The sequence below is a fragment of the Mus musculus genome, chromosome 9, assembly GCF_000001635.26.
Source record: "Mus musculus strain C57BL/6J chromosome 9, GRCm38.p6 C57BL/6J".
Classification (NCBI taxonomy): Eukaryota; Metazoa; Chordata; class Mammalia; order Rodentia; family Muridae; genus Mus; species Mus musculus.
In genome coordinates, this window is record NC_000075.6 from 70,195,136 (window position 1) to 70,211,137 (window position 16,002).

The 16,002-nt window shown below is 46.6% G+C and overlaps 1 protein-coding gene and 1 long non-coding RNA gene across 2 annotated transcripts in view; one reads left to right on the forward strand and one right to left on the reverse strand.

The window, feature by feature from the left end:
- Positions 1-1,942: 1,942 nt before the first annotated feature.
- The window catches only part of Gm26849, a 45,979-nt gene continuing 31,919 nt past the window's right edge, over positions 1,943-16,002 (reverse strand). The window contains exons 2-3 of the long non-coding RNA XR_001779215.2: positions 4,339-4,423; positions 1,943-2,741 (exon numbers count right to left, since the gene is read on the reverse strand). This is a non-coding gene — a long non-coding RNA (predicted gene, 26849). The remainder of the gene's footprint in view (positions 2,742-4,338; positions 4,424-16,002) is intronic.
- The window catches only part of Myo1e (myosin IE), a 192,718-nt gene continuing 188,930 nt past the window's right edge, over positions 12,215-16,002 (forward strand). Inside the window, exon 1 of the mRNA NM_181072.3 lies at positions 12,215-12,568. Within this exon, the coding sequence (NP_851417.2) occupies positions 12,566-12,568 (3 nt within the window). The 5' untranslated portion in view covers positions 12,215-12,565. The remainder of the gene's footprint in view (positions 12,569-16,002) is intronic.

Here is a 16,002-nt window from a genome sequence, read left to right on the forward strand (position 1 = left end):
CCAGAATCGCCTCAGGACAATCAGCCAGGCCACAAAGGGGCACTCATTTATCTGCCTGCCTGGCCACTGGCCACCTGTGCCACCATCTTTATCAGCCCACAGTATCACTTCAGTCTGCTCATTCAGAGTGACACTTAGCTAGCTGCTCTAGCAGGACTGGTGGATTGTGTGCGGGATGGAACGGAGACACGGATGAAAGGGAAGCAGCGTACTCTCAGAAGTATAAAACAGAGACAAAGGGAACCCTTAGGTGTAGGAGGTGGTGAATGTTCGGCGTCTGTGATGGCAGGTACCAGTCACTACTCTAACAACCTTTTGGGATTAGGTTCATACTGTGGTGCTTGGCACTGAACCCGGGGGCCTCAAGAGTGCCAGGCAGGTGCTTTACCCTGCTAAGCTAGATCCAAACTCTAGAGATAAAAATCTTCTGTTTTATGTATCAAAAGATGACCTAGTCGGCCATCACTGGAAAGAGAGGCCCATTGGTCAGGCAAACGTTATATGCCCCAGTACAGGGTAATGCCAGGGCCAAAAAAATGGGGATGGGTGGGTAGGGGAGTGGGGGGGGGGCTTTTGGGATAGCATTGGAAATGTAATTGAAGAAAATACGTAATAAAAAAAAAGAAAAAAAAATCTTCTGTTTTACAGATAAGAAAAGCATGCCAGAGGTGGTGCTGCAATGCCTTTAATCCCAGTACTTGGGAAGCAGAGACAGGCAGATCTCTGAGTTCAAGATGAGCCTGGCCTACAAAGCAAATTCCAGGACAGACAGGGCTACACAGAGAAACCCTGTATATATATATTTGTGTGTGTGTGTGTGTATGTGTGTGTACACACGTATGCACACCTGTGTTTGACTTATAGGTACGTAAATTCATTAACTTACATCTTTTTTGGTTTGGCTTGGTTTTTGAGACAGGGTCTTTCTACATAGACTTGGCTATCCTGAAACTCACTATGTAGACCAGGCTGGTCTCACACTCACAGAAATCCATGTGCCTCTGCCTCTCAAGTCCTGGGACTAAATGTGTGTGCCACCATGCCCAGCTGAACCCACATCTTAAAGCTATACACTATTCTGCTGGGAAGGAGAAGTCCAGATATTTTATTTTATACATTTTTTTTTACTTCATGCATTTTATTTTATTTTATTTTATTTTATTTTATTTTATTTTATTTTCAGACAGGTCTGCAACTCACTGTGTAGCCAAGGATGACCTTGAACTTCTGCTCCTCCTGGCTCTACCTTCCGAGTGTTGATTTTCCAGGCATGTGGCACCATGCCTTGTTTATACAATGCCGGGAATTGATGTTGGAGCTTCATATATGCTAAGTAAGCATTGACCAACTGAGATGTTTGAAAATCATCTGCCAGACTCCAGAATAATAGCTTAACTGTGTGTGCACAAGACAAAGCACTGCTGGGAATTATTCTAGGTTTGGGATGCCTTTAGATTTCACAATCTGATTTGGTTGTGTTTTTAGGAACACATATAAGAGCAGTGAGCTCCTCTGTTGATGCAGATGTTCTTTATATGACAGAAAGATTTTAGTCCCATCAGGGCAGGCACTTGTCTGATTCTTCTCCAGGGCCTGTACCAGGACTCAGTGACGGCTGCTTGCAGTGGGTAGGTGGACCAATAATGGTTTGGGCACTGGGATACACATCTTAAGCATGGAGCCCTGGGTTCAATGCCCAGCACCACAAAACAAAACAAGACAGAACAAAAGCAAAAACAAAACAGTCCAAAGGGAAAGTGATGGTCTGGAAGCCATATTATCAACATGCTGAGCACCAGCAATAAGAAATGTTCTAATCAAAATGAATCCCAGTCTGGGAGATGTCTCATGGGTTGTTGCGGGGAATATTACAAAACAAGTCTGTATGTCCCTGCGCTTGTGCTGCCTACTCTCTGCCCTGACGGTGGCCTGGCCGGTCATGCACTGGCGGGGAATGGCTGACCTCCTTTTATCTTGTGGAGACTCTGACTCAGAACTCCACAATCTCTCCACCCAACTTGCTAGGTTCCCATTGTCAAGTTGTTACCACGCCAACCACATGCTTCAAATTCCCCCACGGCCTTTGTGGTGCACCTCAGGCAAACCCACGCTTTGCCACCATACCTTTCTTTCTTGAATCCAGACGAGCCGCTGCGTGAAGGAAAACACAACACAAACTTAGCTCAGAAATGAAGGTAACTCAATCACTGGGCACAGCAACTAAAATCTCAATCTTGTAAGCCTTGTTAAATCTAAATCCTCTGATGGCGAACCCTAAAGGATCCGCCATTGAAACTGGGAGACCCGTAGCTACATCCTGTTCTCAGGCTACCCTCGTCCAAAAAAAAAAAACCAAAAAAACCCAAACTCTCTCCTGCTTCCTCTCTTCCTCAGTCCAACCTGGAAGTCCCTCCTACTTGCCCAGTGATTGGCTCCTTTATTCATTAGGGGATGGGTCACAAGATCAGCATCAGGCCCATGCACAACAGTGGGTAATGCACCTGCCTCTGGAGCCTGAAGGACCTAAACTTGATCCCAAGGACCCATGTAAATAAAGGTGCAGAGTGGTGGTCTGCACTTTTAACCCCAGTGCTAGGGAGGCAGAAACAGGAGAAGCTCTGGGGCTTGCTGGCTGCAGTTGAGACTAATTGGCAGCTCCAGGACAATGAGAGACTCTGTCTCAATGAAGGTGAACGGTGTTTCTGCAGATGACATCTCTGGTTTCTGCATGCACATGCACTCTGTCACAAAAAAAAAAAAAAAAAAAAAAAGTAAATTCCTAAGGGTATAATGTCCTACAAAATATATCATCCTAAGCACACTTGAGAGGACATCCATATTCTAATAGACACAAATATTTATAGGCATATATACATATAACGCAGATTGTGTTAAGTACATGGCGAAACGATGTCACCTGCTGACACTCTACAGGGGCATGACAGTGAACAGGACACGATGAGATCATAGACTTTTTTTCCCCGATGAAGAGATGGATAGAATTAACTCTGAAGCTTTACCAAGATAGCACATAAGCCAAGGCAGTAGACAGATGCAGCCGGCAGCATACGGCATGGCCTAATTTTAGAGTCCCTACTCTGCCTGATCCTGCCCAGAAACCATGACCTCACAGCTAATCTCTTTATTTAAATTTTTTTCACATTCATGTATGCGTGTGTGTATGCATGTTTGTGTATGTGTATGTGAGTGTATATGTGTGTATGTGTATATATGTGTATGTGTGTGTGTTCATGGTGGGGTACAAATGCATGTTCATGGGAATGGAAGTCAGAAAATAATCTGAGGTGTCTTTTCTTTAGAGTCTTCCATTTGTTTGGTGTTTGAGCCAGAGGTCTCTCACTGACCCAAAGCTTGCCAGATAGGCTACCCTGGGTGCTCAGCCTACCCTGGGTGTCCAGGGCCTGCCTGCCTCTACCTTCTCAGTGCTGTAGGTATAAATGAATGCCACCACACCCAGCTTTTGTTTGTTTTTAAATGTGGGATCTGGGATGGAGCTCACATCGGCATGCTTGCCCGGAAGCACCTCACTGACTAAGCCATCTTCCTAGCCATATAAGGTCTGTTAAAATGGGCTTGTTAAATAGCACATACTAACCTCAAATTCAAGATCCTCTACTTCAGCTCCCAAGTAGCTGGGGTCACAGGTGCCTCCCACCTCTTTTAAACAGGATGTTTGGCTGCATCCCTGACATCTTTAGAGAATGCAGCTGGACAGACACCTGCTCGGAGCACAACCTTCTGAGGCCTGACATGACCTGTGGCCTGGGTGGTGTGTTATGAAAGGCTGAGCTAGTGAGTCTGGCCCTGGAGGTCACTTTGTATCCCTCCCTTCCTCTCCCCCTTTCTTCCCTGGACCTTCAATCAAGATGCCAAGAAACAATTTTTCTGAGAGCTTCAGCCAACCTTGCTGACCTGTCATTCTGGAACCTGAGTCAGGATTGTGACAGACAGGATCCTGCCATTTTGCAAGCGGAAACTAGGTAAGAAGGAACACCTCAGAGCTAAGTGGAAGATGTTTAAGGTTATGGAAAGAGCATCCATCTACACAGATGAGGCTCTAAAGGCACATTTGTCTGTGCTGATTTTTTTTCATGCATGCATGTGTGCGTACGTGTGTGTGTGTGTGTGTGTGTGTGTGTGTGTGTGTGTGTGTGTGCAATCAATTAAAGGACTATACCGCTTAAATAAATAAATAGCGAAATGCATGATGATGGCCATTTGGTGCAGAAAGCAGAGTAGCAAAGTCATGTCACTCAATAGTCCCCAAGGATCTCAGTTCTGTGCAGCATGCAATAAAGCAGAGTGGATAGCATTGACCTTGAAGTCTTCAAGCAGAGACTGCCCATCATTCTGCATGTCTAAGAAGGCACTGGAGCACGCACACACTTCAGGCTCAGTTTCCCTTTAATAAATAAATAAATAAAGTTTGTGGTGCTTTAAAAAAAAAGATTATGTTTGTTTTTAGAATGGTTCCAGGGTTGGGGGTGTGGCTTAGGGGGTTGGAGGTAGGATGTTTGCTTGGCATTCTTGAAGCCCTGGGTCTGAGCTCCAGCATCACAATACTGCAATGATGCATGATGGTGCATAGTAAACCCCCTCCCCTCACTGAAGGCAGGATGATGAGAAACTCAGGGCTAGCCTGGAATACAATGAGACCCAATCTTAAATCAATCCACTTGTCAAGTTTCAATGAGTAAAGGCACTTGCTGCCAACCTGACAATCTTAAATTGGACCCACCCACGTGGTGGAAAGCTCTAACCTGTGAGCTGTCTTCTGACCACCACACTGGCGTGGGCTTCCCCCTCCTCCGCATGCTCACATAAAAATAAACAAAACGATTCTCAGCCAGGTGAGTGGGGATGGTGGCAGTGGTGGGATACACATCCATCCATGCAGGGAAAATATTCATAAAATTAAGTCTGAAAATTTTTCCTTAAAAACAAAAACTGATATTGAAGGAGAAAAGAAAAGCAAGATGCAGCCACGGAGGGGCTGGAGAGAAGGCTCAGCAGTTAAAAGCACTCGATGCTCTTCCAGGCGACCTGCGTTTAGTTCTGGCTTCCATGTCAGGTGGCCCAAATTGCTTGGGACTCTAGCTCCAGGGGTTCTAGCTCCCTTTTCTGGCCTCTACAGGCACCCATACATATAAATTAATAAATGTTCTACACAGAGTGAATCCGAGAGACTTGGCCATTTGCAAAGCTTGCCCCTGCAGTAGGAGACGGGGTGGTATTATTAGTAGTAGTATTTGCTCCTTCTAAGCACTGCAGGGGGAGGGTGTGTAGGTCGGTGGTAGAATGCTTGACTTTCATCTGGAGTGCTGTAAGTTTGATCTCCAGCATCAGAAAATAATAAGAAGGATAATAGCAGTGCTGAGGGTGGTAATAATAGCAACAAAGAAACATCGGGGGAAAGGTAGGGTTTACATTCTTTCTATAAAAATCAAACTAAAATGGGAAGATAAGGAATACATTGCTTTAAATTGGGAAATGATATAATTAGGATGGCAAAATGGCTAAAGGAGCTTTGTTGTCAAGCCTGAATACCCACCATTGGTTCCTAGGATCCGTGTGGTAGAAGGAGAGAGCTGATTCCCTCAAATTATTCTTAGACTTCCACACACAGGTTACGGCATGTGAGTGGCCACACTTATTCATGTGCATGCACACAGACTCACATACACAAACAGGCACACACATTTTCCTTCCAACATATGCATATATCTCTACACATTTATTTCAATAATCACTATGTAGTACATTGTCCTACTGAAATTCTCTTTAACACCATACTTTCAAATCGTCGTCCAAATATTTTAGGGGAAAAACAGTGTGTAAAGTTGGGTGAAATTCTTTATGTAGATGTAATTCTTATTTCCTTTTGCTTTCTGTGGTGCTGCTGATCCATTCCTTATCCATTGTAAGCACACTTCTCCAGTCAGCTGCACTCTAGTAATCCTTACTCTATTTCAAGAAAAGGTCTCGTGTGTCTCAGGCTGGTCTTGAACTTGCTGTGTAGCTAAGAATGAGCTTGAACTTGTGATCTTCCTGCCTCTACCTCCCTAGTGCTGGGATTACAGGAGTGTACCACCAAATTCCGTTTATGTGGTGCCGGGGTTGAACTAGGTAGGTGTTACCTGAACTGAGCCCCAGCCCCAGCCCCAGCCCCAGCCCCAGCCCCAGCCCCAGCCCCAGCCCCAGCCCCAGCCCCAGCCCAGCCCCAGATTCCTATGTTCCATCAAAAGCAGTAATTTTTCCAAGAAGCCTCGATTTGGAGACGGTCAAGGAATTTTTCTAAGTGTGCTTCTGTTCACACTGGGCCTGCATTCTGGAAACCGTCCTCTGACGGGCACTTCTGATGAAGAAGCATTGCCCACAGGAGAAGAGCCGGGCTGTAGGGTCAGGGATTTGATGCAGGGATTTTACTTGGACAAGCTACTTCGAGCTTTCTCTCACTTTAGTTTTCATTCTCTATACAACCCTTGTCGTGTCTCACTATGTAACCCAGGCTGTCCTTGAACTCACAGAGATCCATTTGCCTCTGCTTACAGAGTACCGGGATTAAAATCCAGGTCGATTTAGTTTTCTTGATTTGGAATGGCTCAGTTTAGTTTTGGAGACTTCTAATGGAGCTAAGAAGGTTGTAGGGAAGATTAAATGTGATCCTGCTAATGCCTAGTAAATGTGACCACAGACACCTGTGAAGACAGAAGCAGGGCCGGGGAATTAAACGGGACAGTTCACATGATGTGACAAGCCTGTTTCCTGTGCATCTGTTGCAGGCTTTCCCCTGAGTAACTTTCTTAAAACTTTGTTGTGAATGCCCGTGAAGTGTTCTTTGATGCTGTTGCCATGGAAACTGATTTTCTAGCCTAATCTTATTTTAATAAGATTAGGGGCTACTTTAAACCCTGCCCCACAAAAATGTATTAGCGAGGACTTGTATTAAAATCGCTATTTGTTTATATAATATATTTTCATAAACATTTATTTTTGTATCTAGCTTTCTTTCTTTCTTCCTTTGCATTCAGGCTCAGCTACAGCGCAGTTAATTATGCTAAGGTGTCTGTGGGGCTCTTACCTGAACAGCGCAGTGCCATCATGTGTTTGGAGATGGGGGGCTCACCTGAATGGTGCCTTCTGCAGGGGAGGGGGCTTATGTACACAGCACCATTATCCGGGAGCAGATGCACAGAGCCTGCACAGAGCTATCATGTGTCTGGGGAGTGGGGCTCACCATTATGTACCTGGGGGATTCACCTGAACTGAGCCATCATGTGTCTAGGCTAAGGTAAGTTTCACAGTTAGGAAAGAGGCTTCTTCATAGCTCCCAAGGCTTTGAGTGAGGGAGCCTCCCTTGAGAAAATATTTCCATGGAGTGGCTTGTAATCAAGTGTCTGGGTGCACTTTCTTGATTAATTATTGATTCGGGAAGGCTCAGCCCACTGTGGGTGGTGTCATCCTTTGGCAAGTGGTCCCAGGTTGAATGAGGAGGAAGCAGGCCGAGCAAGCTATGGGGAGCAAGCCGGTAAGTAGCACTACTCCGCAGTCCTTGCTTCCGGATTCCTGCCTTGAGTGCCTGCCTGACTTCCCTTCACCACAGACTTCAGCTGCAAGCGGAAACAGCCGCCTTTCTCCCCAGTTTGCTTCTGACTATGATGCTTTATCACAGACTAACTAGAACAAAGGGATTTTAAAAAATCTTTAAGATTATTTTAATTTTTAACGTTAGGGGTGTGTGTCTGTGTTATCTGCCATTTGTGTGCAGTACTCACAGGGGCCAGAAGAGGGCAGTGGGTGCTCTGGAAATGGAGTGACAGGCAGCGGCTGCCTGACACTGGTGCAGGGAAATGATCTTTGGTCATCTGGAAAAAGCAGGAAACATTCTTAACCGCTGGGCCATCTCTCCAGCCCCAAAGATAAGGATTTTTAAGAAACATAATTCAGGGACAGACAGACACAACACTTCAATGGATAAAGGCATCTGTTGCTAAGTTGGACAACCTGAGTTCAATCCCTGAGACCACATGGTGGAAGGCGAGGACAGGTTCCTGAAATCTGTCCTTTCACACACACACACAGACACACAGACATATAGACACACACACACACACACACACGTAATTTCAAAAGATATTTTTTATGTTACAACAAAAAATAGTAAAAAACCAAAAACAAAACAAAACAAAACAAAACACAATTTGGCTAAATATCTTGAGTACCTATATAATCTCTCATTCAAACTAATCTAAGAGTAAAAAAGGCACAATCAGCAAATTTATCTAAAGCTTGTAGGTTTCTTCACTTGTAGGCTGAGGCAGGTCTAATGACTGAAATCAGGTCAAGGCCAGCCCTGGGGACATAGTGAGACCCTTACCCCACCCCCAGAGAAACCGAAATTACGTGAGAAAAAAAAGCACAATCCATGGCTCTCCTAGATAAGTCAGAACTGTGAGCACACTGGTCCAACCTGACACTGTACCTCCCTAAGTGGAGAGGTCCCAAGGGGATTCTTGGTGAAATTAGTGGCCGGATCACATGACCAGTTATGGTCGATTATACACTCAAACAGAGACAAAGGCTCAGTCAACCATGAAGGAGACAGAGAGGAACCTCGATAGTGGTGGGATATCAGAGCACTCCCGGGAATTTCACAAATGCTCATGCAACAGTGCTCACGACTCTTTGTGCAATTCAGGGGCGGGGCTGCCTGACGTCAGAGTCCCACATCTGAATCCCAGACCTGAGGCTTGGGGAAGGGTAGAGGGATAAGGGAATCGCCTCTGTGGACCGTTTCCATGTGCGGTTAATCTCTCACTCACTCACGTCAGAATGTTTCACAAAGGAGGGAATTTAAACGGCAGAAAAATTAAGATCTTACAATTTGTTTCATATACCAAAAAGTCTAGTTATCTGACTGCTCAAACTCTAGAAAATGAGCTAGGGTGGGGGTGGAGGTGGGGGTGGGGGTGGGGCATTCTCATCCAAGCCCTGACTGCTTAGATTAAGAGCACCTCTTGACTAGAAAAGAGAGCAGTAGTGTAAATAAAGCACTTTGCTCGTTTGTTTGTTTGTTTGTTTGTTTGTTTTTGCGCACAGCCCAGGCTGGCTACAAATTCACTATGTAGTTGAGGATTACTTAAACTCCTAACCCTTCTCCCTCCACAACCCAAACGCTGAGATAACAGATGTGGACCACTTCACACATTTTATGATGAGCTCGGAATCAAATCCAGGGCTCAGTGCATGCTAGGTAGGTTCTGTACCAACTGAACTAGCTACATTCTTTAAGCCCTAAACTTTTTTCTTCTTTTTTCTTTCTTTCTTTTTTTTTTTTTTTTTTAATTCAGATCTACGAGTTCGAGGCCAGTCTGGTCTTCGAGCAAGTTCCAGAGCAGCCAGAGCTGAGCAGAGAAACCCTGTCTCAAAAAATAAAACCAAACCAGACCCCTCAAATAATCATCAAATTGACAATTAGTTTTAATATATAAACTAATATATTATTAGTTTTCAATATATCCCATTTAACTGGTAAGTTATGCCCCAGTATCAATATAGAAAAGTTTGGAGGTTTAAGAATAGCCTGGGTTATATAGAGAGGTCTTGTTGAGAGAGAAGGAGAGACAGACAGACAGAGAGAGAGAGAGATACAGAGAAACAGAGCCCATGGATGGGATGACGACTTAGGCATGTGTCATTATTTTGGACCTAAAACCTACTGTTCCTTGTGTTGTCTGTAAGCTCAGCTTTCTTCTTTGGGAATCTCTGTTCCCGAGTTCTTAAAATACCTAATACAACTTTGAAGGTGGAGTGCCTCAGTGACATAAGGAGCCACATCTGGGCACATGGAGGTCACGCCTGCTGTGTCAAAGGCTTGGCTGTCATTTTTCTTTTTTTTACTTCCGGTTATATTTTGTTTGTTTTTGTCTTAATGGGGTCTCACTCTTACCCAGGCTGGCTAGACCTTCTGGGCTGAAGCAATCAATCCTCCTGCCTCAGCTTCCAGAATTACAAATGGACAAAGGATGGTGAACAGCACGTAGGTATAAGAAATCGAACCCCAAGCCCCTGCAAGAACCGCCAGTGGTCTTAACCACTGAACCACCCCTTCAGGCCTCTGCCTTTTTTGTTTTGGTTTTTGAGATTAGAGTTTCTTATTGACGTGGAAATCATGGAGTAGGCTAGGCTGCTTGGACAGGGAATCCTAAGCTTTCCTGCCTGTCTCTGCCTCCCCAACATCCCACGACACCTTAATATTTTTCACATTGGTTTTAGGGATCTAACTCTAGTCCTCACACTGGCAAAGCAAATAGGCTCACTAGCTCCAGGTGAGCCACCCCCAACCATTTCTTGTTGTCTTCCTACCAGATCATAAAGCCAGCAAGGTGTGTCACGGTTGTGCGTCTTGTGTCTGGCCTATCTCCTGTGGAAGGAATTCAGTTCTTTGCTGCCCGGACAGGGGGAATAGTCACAAAAATTCAAACATGACTTCCTTTCAAATTGGTATGAGATGGCTCAGTGGATAATGGCACTTGCCAAACCTAACCACCCGAGTTCAACCCGGGAACCAACATGGTGGAGGGAGAACCAGTTCCCACAAGTCGTCCTCTGAACTGCATCTGCGCACATGCTCAGAGGCGTGTGTGTGCCTCTCCCTCCTTTAAAAAATTGATGTAATTCAGAAGATTCTTACTCTAAAACGCACAATTCAGCGGTTTTGGGTATAGTCAGCTTTACTACCAACATCAGTACCTAGGGGACATCCTTGGACCACTCCCCACAAGACAAAGCCCCTTTGTTCCATCAGCTGTCCCTCTACACACCACACCTGTCCCGAGCAGCCAACCAAGATCTACTACTCTCTGCAGCATTTCCTACCCACCACTGTAACACACGGAATTGTTCCTCCTGAACTTTGACCTCAACCTCTTTCACATAATTAGGTTTCCTGGGTCCTTCTCTGTTGCAGGGTGTATCAGCATTCGCTCCTTTTCCTGGTTTGGCCATAGTCCTCTGAAGGTATGCACCACATTAAAACAAAGAGCAAAACTCGTCCTAGCCAAGATGATTTGATTTTTTACTATCCGTTGCAACTCTAGGATCCTAGGTTCACGTGAATGGGGACGACCGAATCTCAAGATTTTCTGTGCTCTTTTCTTCCTGAACTCTTCTTCCTCAGATCCTGGGAGCGCAGCCCCGCAGAGGCCCTGCGAGTTTACTTCCTCAGTCTTCCCTTTCACCAGGAGTCAGACTCCCTAATACTGTTTTAGGAATCCCCGTTCCCCTCTCTCCTAGGCTACCTGGCTTCCTGAAACCGGACACCGCGAGGACCAAGGTCTCTGTCTCTCTCTTTTCTTCTTCTTCTTCTTCTTCTTCTTCTTCTTCTTCTTCTTCTTCTTCTTCTTCTTCTTCTTCTTCTTCTTCTTCTTCTTCTTCTTCTTCTCCTTCTCCTTCTCCTTCTCCTTCTCCTTCTCCTTCTCCTTCTCCTTCTCCTTCTCCTTCTCCTTCTCCTTCTCCTTCTCCTTCTCCTTCTCCTTCTCCTTCTCCTTCTCCTTCTCCTTCCTCCTCTCTCTCTCTCTCTCTCTCTCTCTCTCTCTCTCTCTCTCTCTCTCTCTCCCTCTCTCTCTCTCTCTCTCTCTCTCCCCCCCCTCCCTCCCTCCCTTCCTCTCCCTTCCCAAGGAAATTAATTCAGGTACAAAAGACGGGTGGAGGAAGTATTTTCGACTTCCCTCACAATCCAGAAAGAAAAAAAAAAGAGAGAAAGAGAGAAAGAGAGAGAGAAGAAAAGAAAAAGGATTTCCTTTGAGCTGCGACTTTGTGATCTTTTAAGCAGTTAAAAATATTTCTTTAAAAAAAAGAATCTAGGAAAATCATGCGACTTGTGAGTGGGAGCTAAGTCGATGCTAAGTTTCTCCGTAAAGAGAAGCGACAGGAGCGCGGTTTCCTAACCTCCCCAAGTGTTTTCATCCCTTCGGTTTGGGGGTGGCTCCCTGGGGACGGCTAGGACAGCGGCGCGCTCTGCGGGGTAGCGAGGCCGCAGGACTACAGGATCCAGAGGCCTTTGTAAACTCTTGTAGTTCACGCTTGTTGGCTACCTCGGCTTCCCTGAGGAGTGACGCTGCGAAAACAAATTCTGATTGGTCAGGCCTGTGCTGAATTCTCCATTTATGGACAGATTGCCCGGCCCGAGCCCAGCCTGAGCCAGAGAAGAGTTCGGATTAAGTGTTAAGAGAAAGCGGGTCCAGGCAAAGCAGTTGGACAAGCAATCCCGCAGAGCGCATCAGGGTGCATCTCTAGACAGTTGGGGATCGCCAGGTCTGAGTGTGCACCGGGTCTGCTAAGTTTTGCCTTCACCTAGCGTTTCGGATCCCGCCTGGATGGAGTCCCTCTTGGATTTCCATTGGCTCCTGTGAGTGCTTGGGTGTCGGGAGCTTGTTTTTTGGCGAAGGGAACCAACTTTTGAAGTTCGCCCAGGAGACCGCGTTCCAGCCTCAGTGCCTAGGCAGCGGGACCCGGCGGAGGCGCGACCGCGGCGGGAGTCACCATGGTGAGTTGGCTGCGCCGCGTCCCAGGACGCCTGACCCTGGGATGGGGCAGGAAGCCCCGGAGCGGGCACCTACCTTGGGCAAGCTGCCCAGGCCAGGGGGTGGAGAAGGTGGACGCGGGAGTGTGCACTTCTGGAGCGCTGATTTCCTGCTGTTTGCTGTAAACCGGGTCTTAAACGGGAAGAGGGAGAGAGGAGGGACAAGAAAAACTCTCTGGAGTGACTTTCTGCGCCGCGAAAGTTTTGGTGCCAATGTTGTTGTGGCTGCCAGCTGTCTGAAGCTTGAGAGTGGGCACGTCTGTTTTCACCGGCACAGCCGTGGGACCGGAGACTTTTTTCTCCTCTAGAGAAGGTGAGGGGCACGCCTGTGTCCCTCGGGTCCTCTCCCCTGGGCAGGCACTGGCGTGAGCTCCCTGGCAGGCTGATCCCGCAGTTGTTCTCCTGGCATTGGGGAGGACCTAGGCAGCCCCGCCTGCGCTGGTGATGGGCCGAGCGCTGCACAAAGGCAGGCAGGGGCGCCAGGTACTGCGGAGCACCTGGCGGTGGCCCGGGCTGCAGGGACTCTGACGACAGCGCGCAGCGGCAGCCAAACTGGCCGGGAGCCCAGGCCTGTAGGGTCCCTGTGTAGGGTAAACACCTCCTGAGGAGGGCCCCACCCGGTCCCCAGCTCGAGAGGACCGCCACCCTCTCGGAGATCGTTCCTGGTTTTGTTCTTTCCCACTTGGTACTTGGGGGAGTGTCTGGGTTGGACAGCCTCTCTGTAACTCATTTGAGACTAAGTCCCCAGCCCAGCCACCCTCCTCTCTCAATCCCAAATAACCTTAGCCACATCCCCTGGGCTTTGCCGTGGTGTGGCTTTCCTACTGAAGGACAAAAACAAAGATTGAATTTTAGAGACATTGCCAGCCACCCGGACCGAAAGGGGGGGGACTTTAAAAACTTAAAAAAAAAACTTTTAAAAGGTTTTAGAAGGCTTCAAAGTTTCCACACTTGCTTCGTGGTGGAGGAGCTTGTCCTCCTGGCTTTCTCATTGTTTACTGGCGGTGAGGGTGAAGCTTACTAAAAAAGATGCCTAGCATAGCGCTGGCTTGAGAAATCTGTATCCCAGATCCCCAGCGCCAAGCATCCGCAGCGCACGCCCGGGTAGAACCCACATTCAGTTCACAAACAGTCCTTGCCCCCCCGCGCTGTTTATTCAAAAGAATGATTTTAAAAACAAACGAAACCTTTAAAGGGCATCCTGGCCCCAAGCTTTTACTTTCCACATAGTTCAAAATTATGTCACCTTTGCCCCTGAGAGAGAATACTTCATTTATAAATAAGCTTCCCCCGCCAGTTTCGAGGTTTCAGAAGTCAGTCCACCCTCATGGTGTGCCTCATGGGTGGAGTTTCTCCAGCCTCTGACCGCTTGAACTTGAACAGTGATAGTCCTGGTGCCTAAGAATTGCTGTAATTACTTTCCGTGGTTCAATATTTCTAAAAAAAACCCAAAATCAATGTGTTTATGGCCAAGGACTTAAAGAATTTTACTGTATGTAATTGCTTAAGTGCTACCTTGAGAAAAATCCTTTGTTAAACTCACTTTTTTTTGGCTGCGTAGACCCTAAATTAGCCTGTGATGCCCTTTCCAGAGACGTGGGAAAACACGCTCAATTTGGCTCCTTGCAGTTGGGGTAGTTTATTTGGTCCATCAGATGTGGAGGTGTGTCTTAGAGTCCCTTTCTTGGTTGATTTATCAGGGTAGACAGGGTGTAGTCACCTCCTCCTGGGTTCCCTGCCAACAGCACAGATGGGCATGTTGTGGGCCACTAGGAGGCTATCTGTGCATCAGATATGGTTGCCCGGGCCACAATTTACTGCCCGGAAAAGTTGAAACAGCTGGCTATCCTTAAATAGATGTGCCATGGACAGAAAGAACTCTAGTATCTAGAGTCATTTGGACAAAGTTAAAGGAAATGTGTTTCTTCCATGACTTGGAAGTTTGAGTGGGCTTATCAGCTGTGTGAAGTCACCTTAGAACAGGTACCCACAACTCAGATAGTCCTGTGAGAATGCTCAATGTTTCTGTAAGAAGTCTCTCGCTGAATGGAACTTCTGTGTTATGCATCTGTCTGGGCCTGCCCAGTTGAATCCTTCAGCTGTTTAAGGACAGGAAGGGATGGGCCATTACCCTCGGTGGGTGTGGCCAAGAATTAGCACAGAGCACAGGCCCTTGGCCAGGCTGGAGGAAGAACACCTGCACTGTGAACTCTCTGTGTGCTTGTGCGATGGTTGCTCTTGATTGGCAAGCTAATAGGATTTAGAATCATCACAGAACAAAACCTTTGGGCATAGCTGAGAGTTTCTAGCTTAGATTTGTAGAGGCTGCAAGACCCACAGGGTGGCACCGTTCCTGGGGCTGGGCTTGACTACAAAGGAAACTGGGAGCTGAGTTCCAGCAGTTGTCTCTCCCTGCTTCCTGCTTGCTGGAACAGCGGCGTGATGGCTGCCTCTGGTGTTGGCTGCCTCTGGTATTGGCCGCCATGCCTCTTCCCCCTTGATCAGATTGTATCCCCTTCATCCTCTCAGACAAGCCCTTCCACCAGTTCCTTTTGTCAGGGATGTTTGTCACAATAGAAAAAGTAACTAATTGTGTGTGTGTGTGTGTGTGTGTGTGTGACACACACACACACAGAGAGGGGGGGAGAGGGAGAGAGAGAGGGAGAGAGAAGAGAGAGAGAGAGAGAGAGAGAGAGAGAGAGAGAGAGATTGGGGAGGAGCGTTTCAGGAAGGTCTGGGAGCATATTATTAGACTCTTCATCTATACCAACTGACTTACTCAGCTGTGACTCACGATGAAAATTGCCACTTCATATTTATGAACACAATTGTATCGTTCACTTCTCCTTCATATTCATTAACTACGGAATACTAGATCATCTTGGAAAACCCAGAATATATTACCAGGCCATAGTTATTACCTTTTCAGTTAGGAGGCTTGAAGAGGTGAGTGTGTGTGTGTAACTCTGTATGTACATCATTATAAATGAAGAAATGTTGTTTAGAAGAGTGCAGAAATGCCCTGTTGGCTAAAACTTCCGCCATAGACTCTGGCTTTAGGGTCCATGACAAGGTATTGGTAGCCATGGTCTATTTACTGTATGATTGGACTAAAACCTATGTATGTGAGTCTGCTCTCTGTCTTGGCCCGGAGAGTGTGATTGATAAGGTTTTTGTGAACAAACTATGCAGAGATGATTGAGTAAACCTGACTTGGCCATTGCCTTTGAAAATGTCTGAGCTATATTCCTTTTTCTTTACTGTGTATTATTCTTGAGTTGCTAGCAGGTATAGTACCCACACACACAAGACCGATTCATTCATTCATTCATTCATTCATTTGAGACGGTGTTTCTCTGTGCAGCACTGGCTGTCCTGGAACCCACTTTGTCGATCAG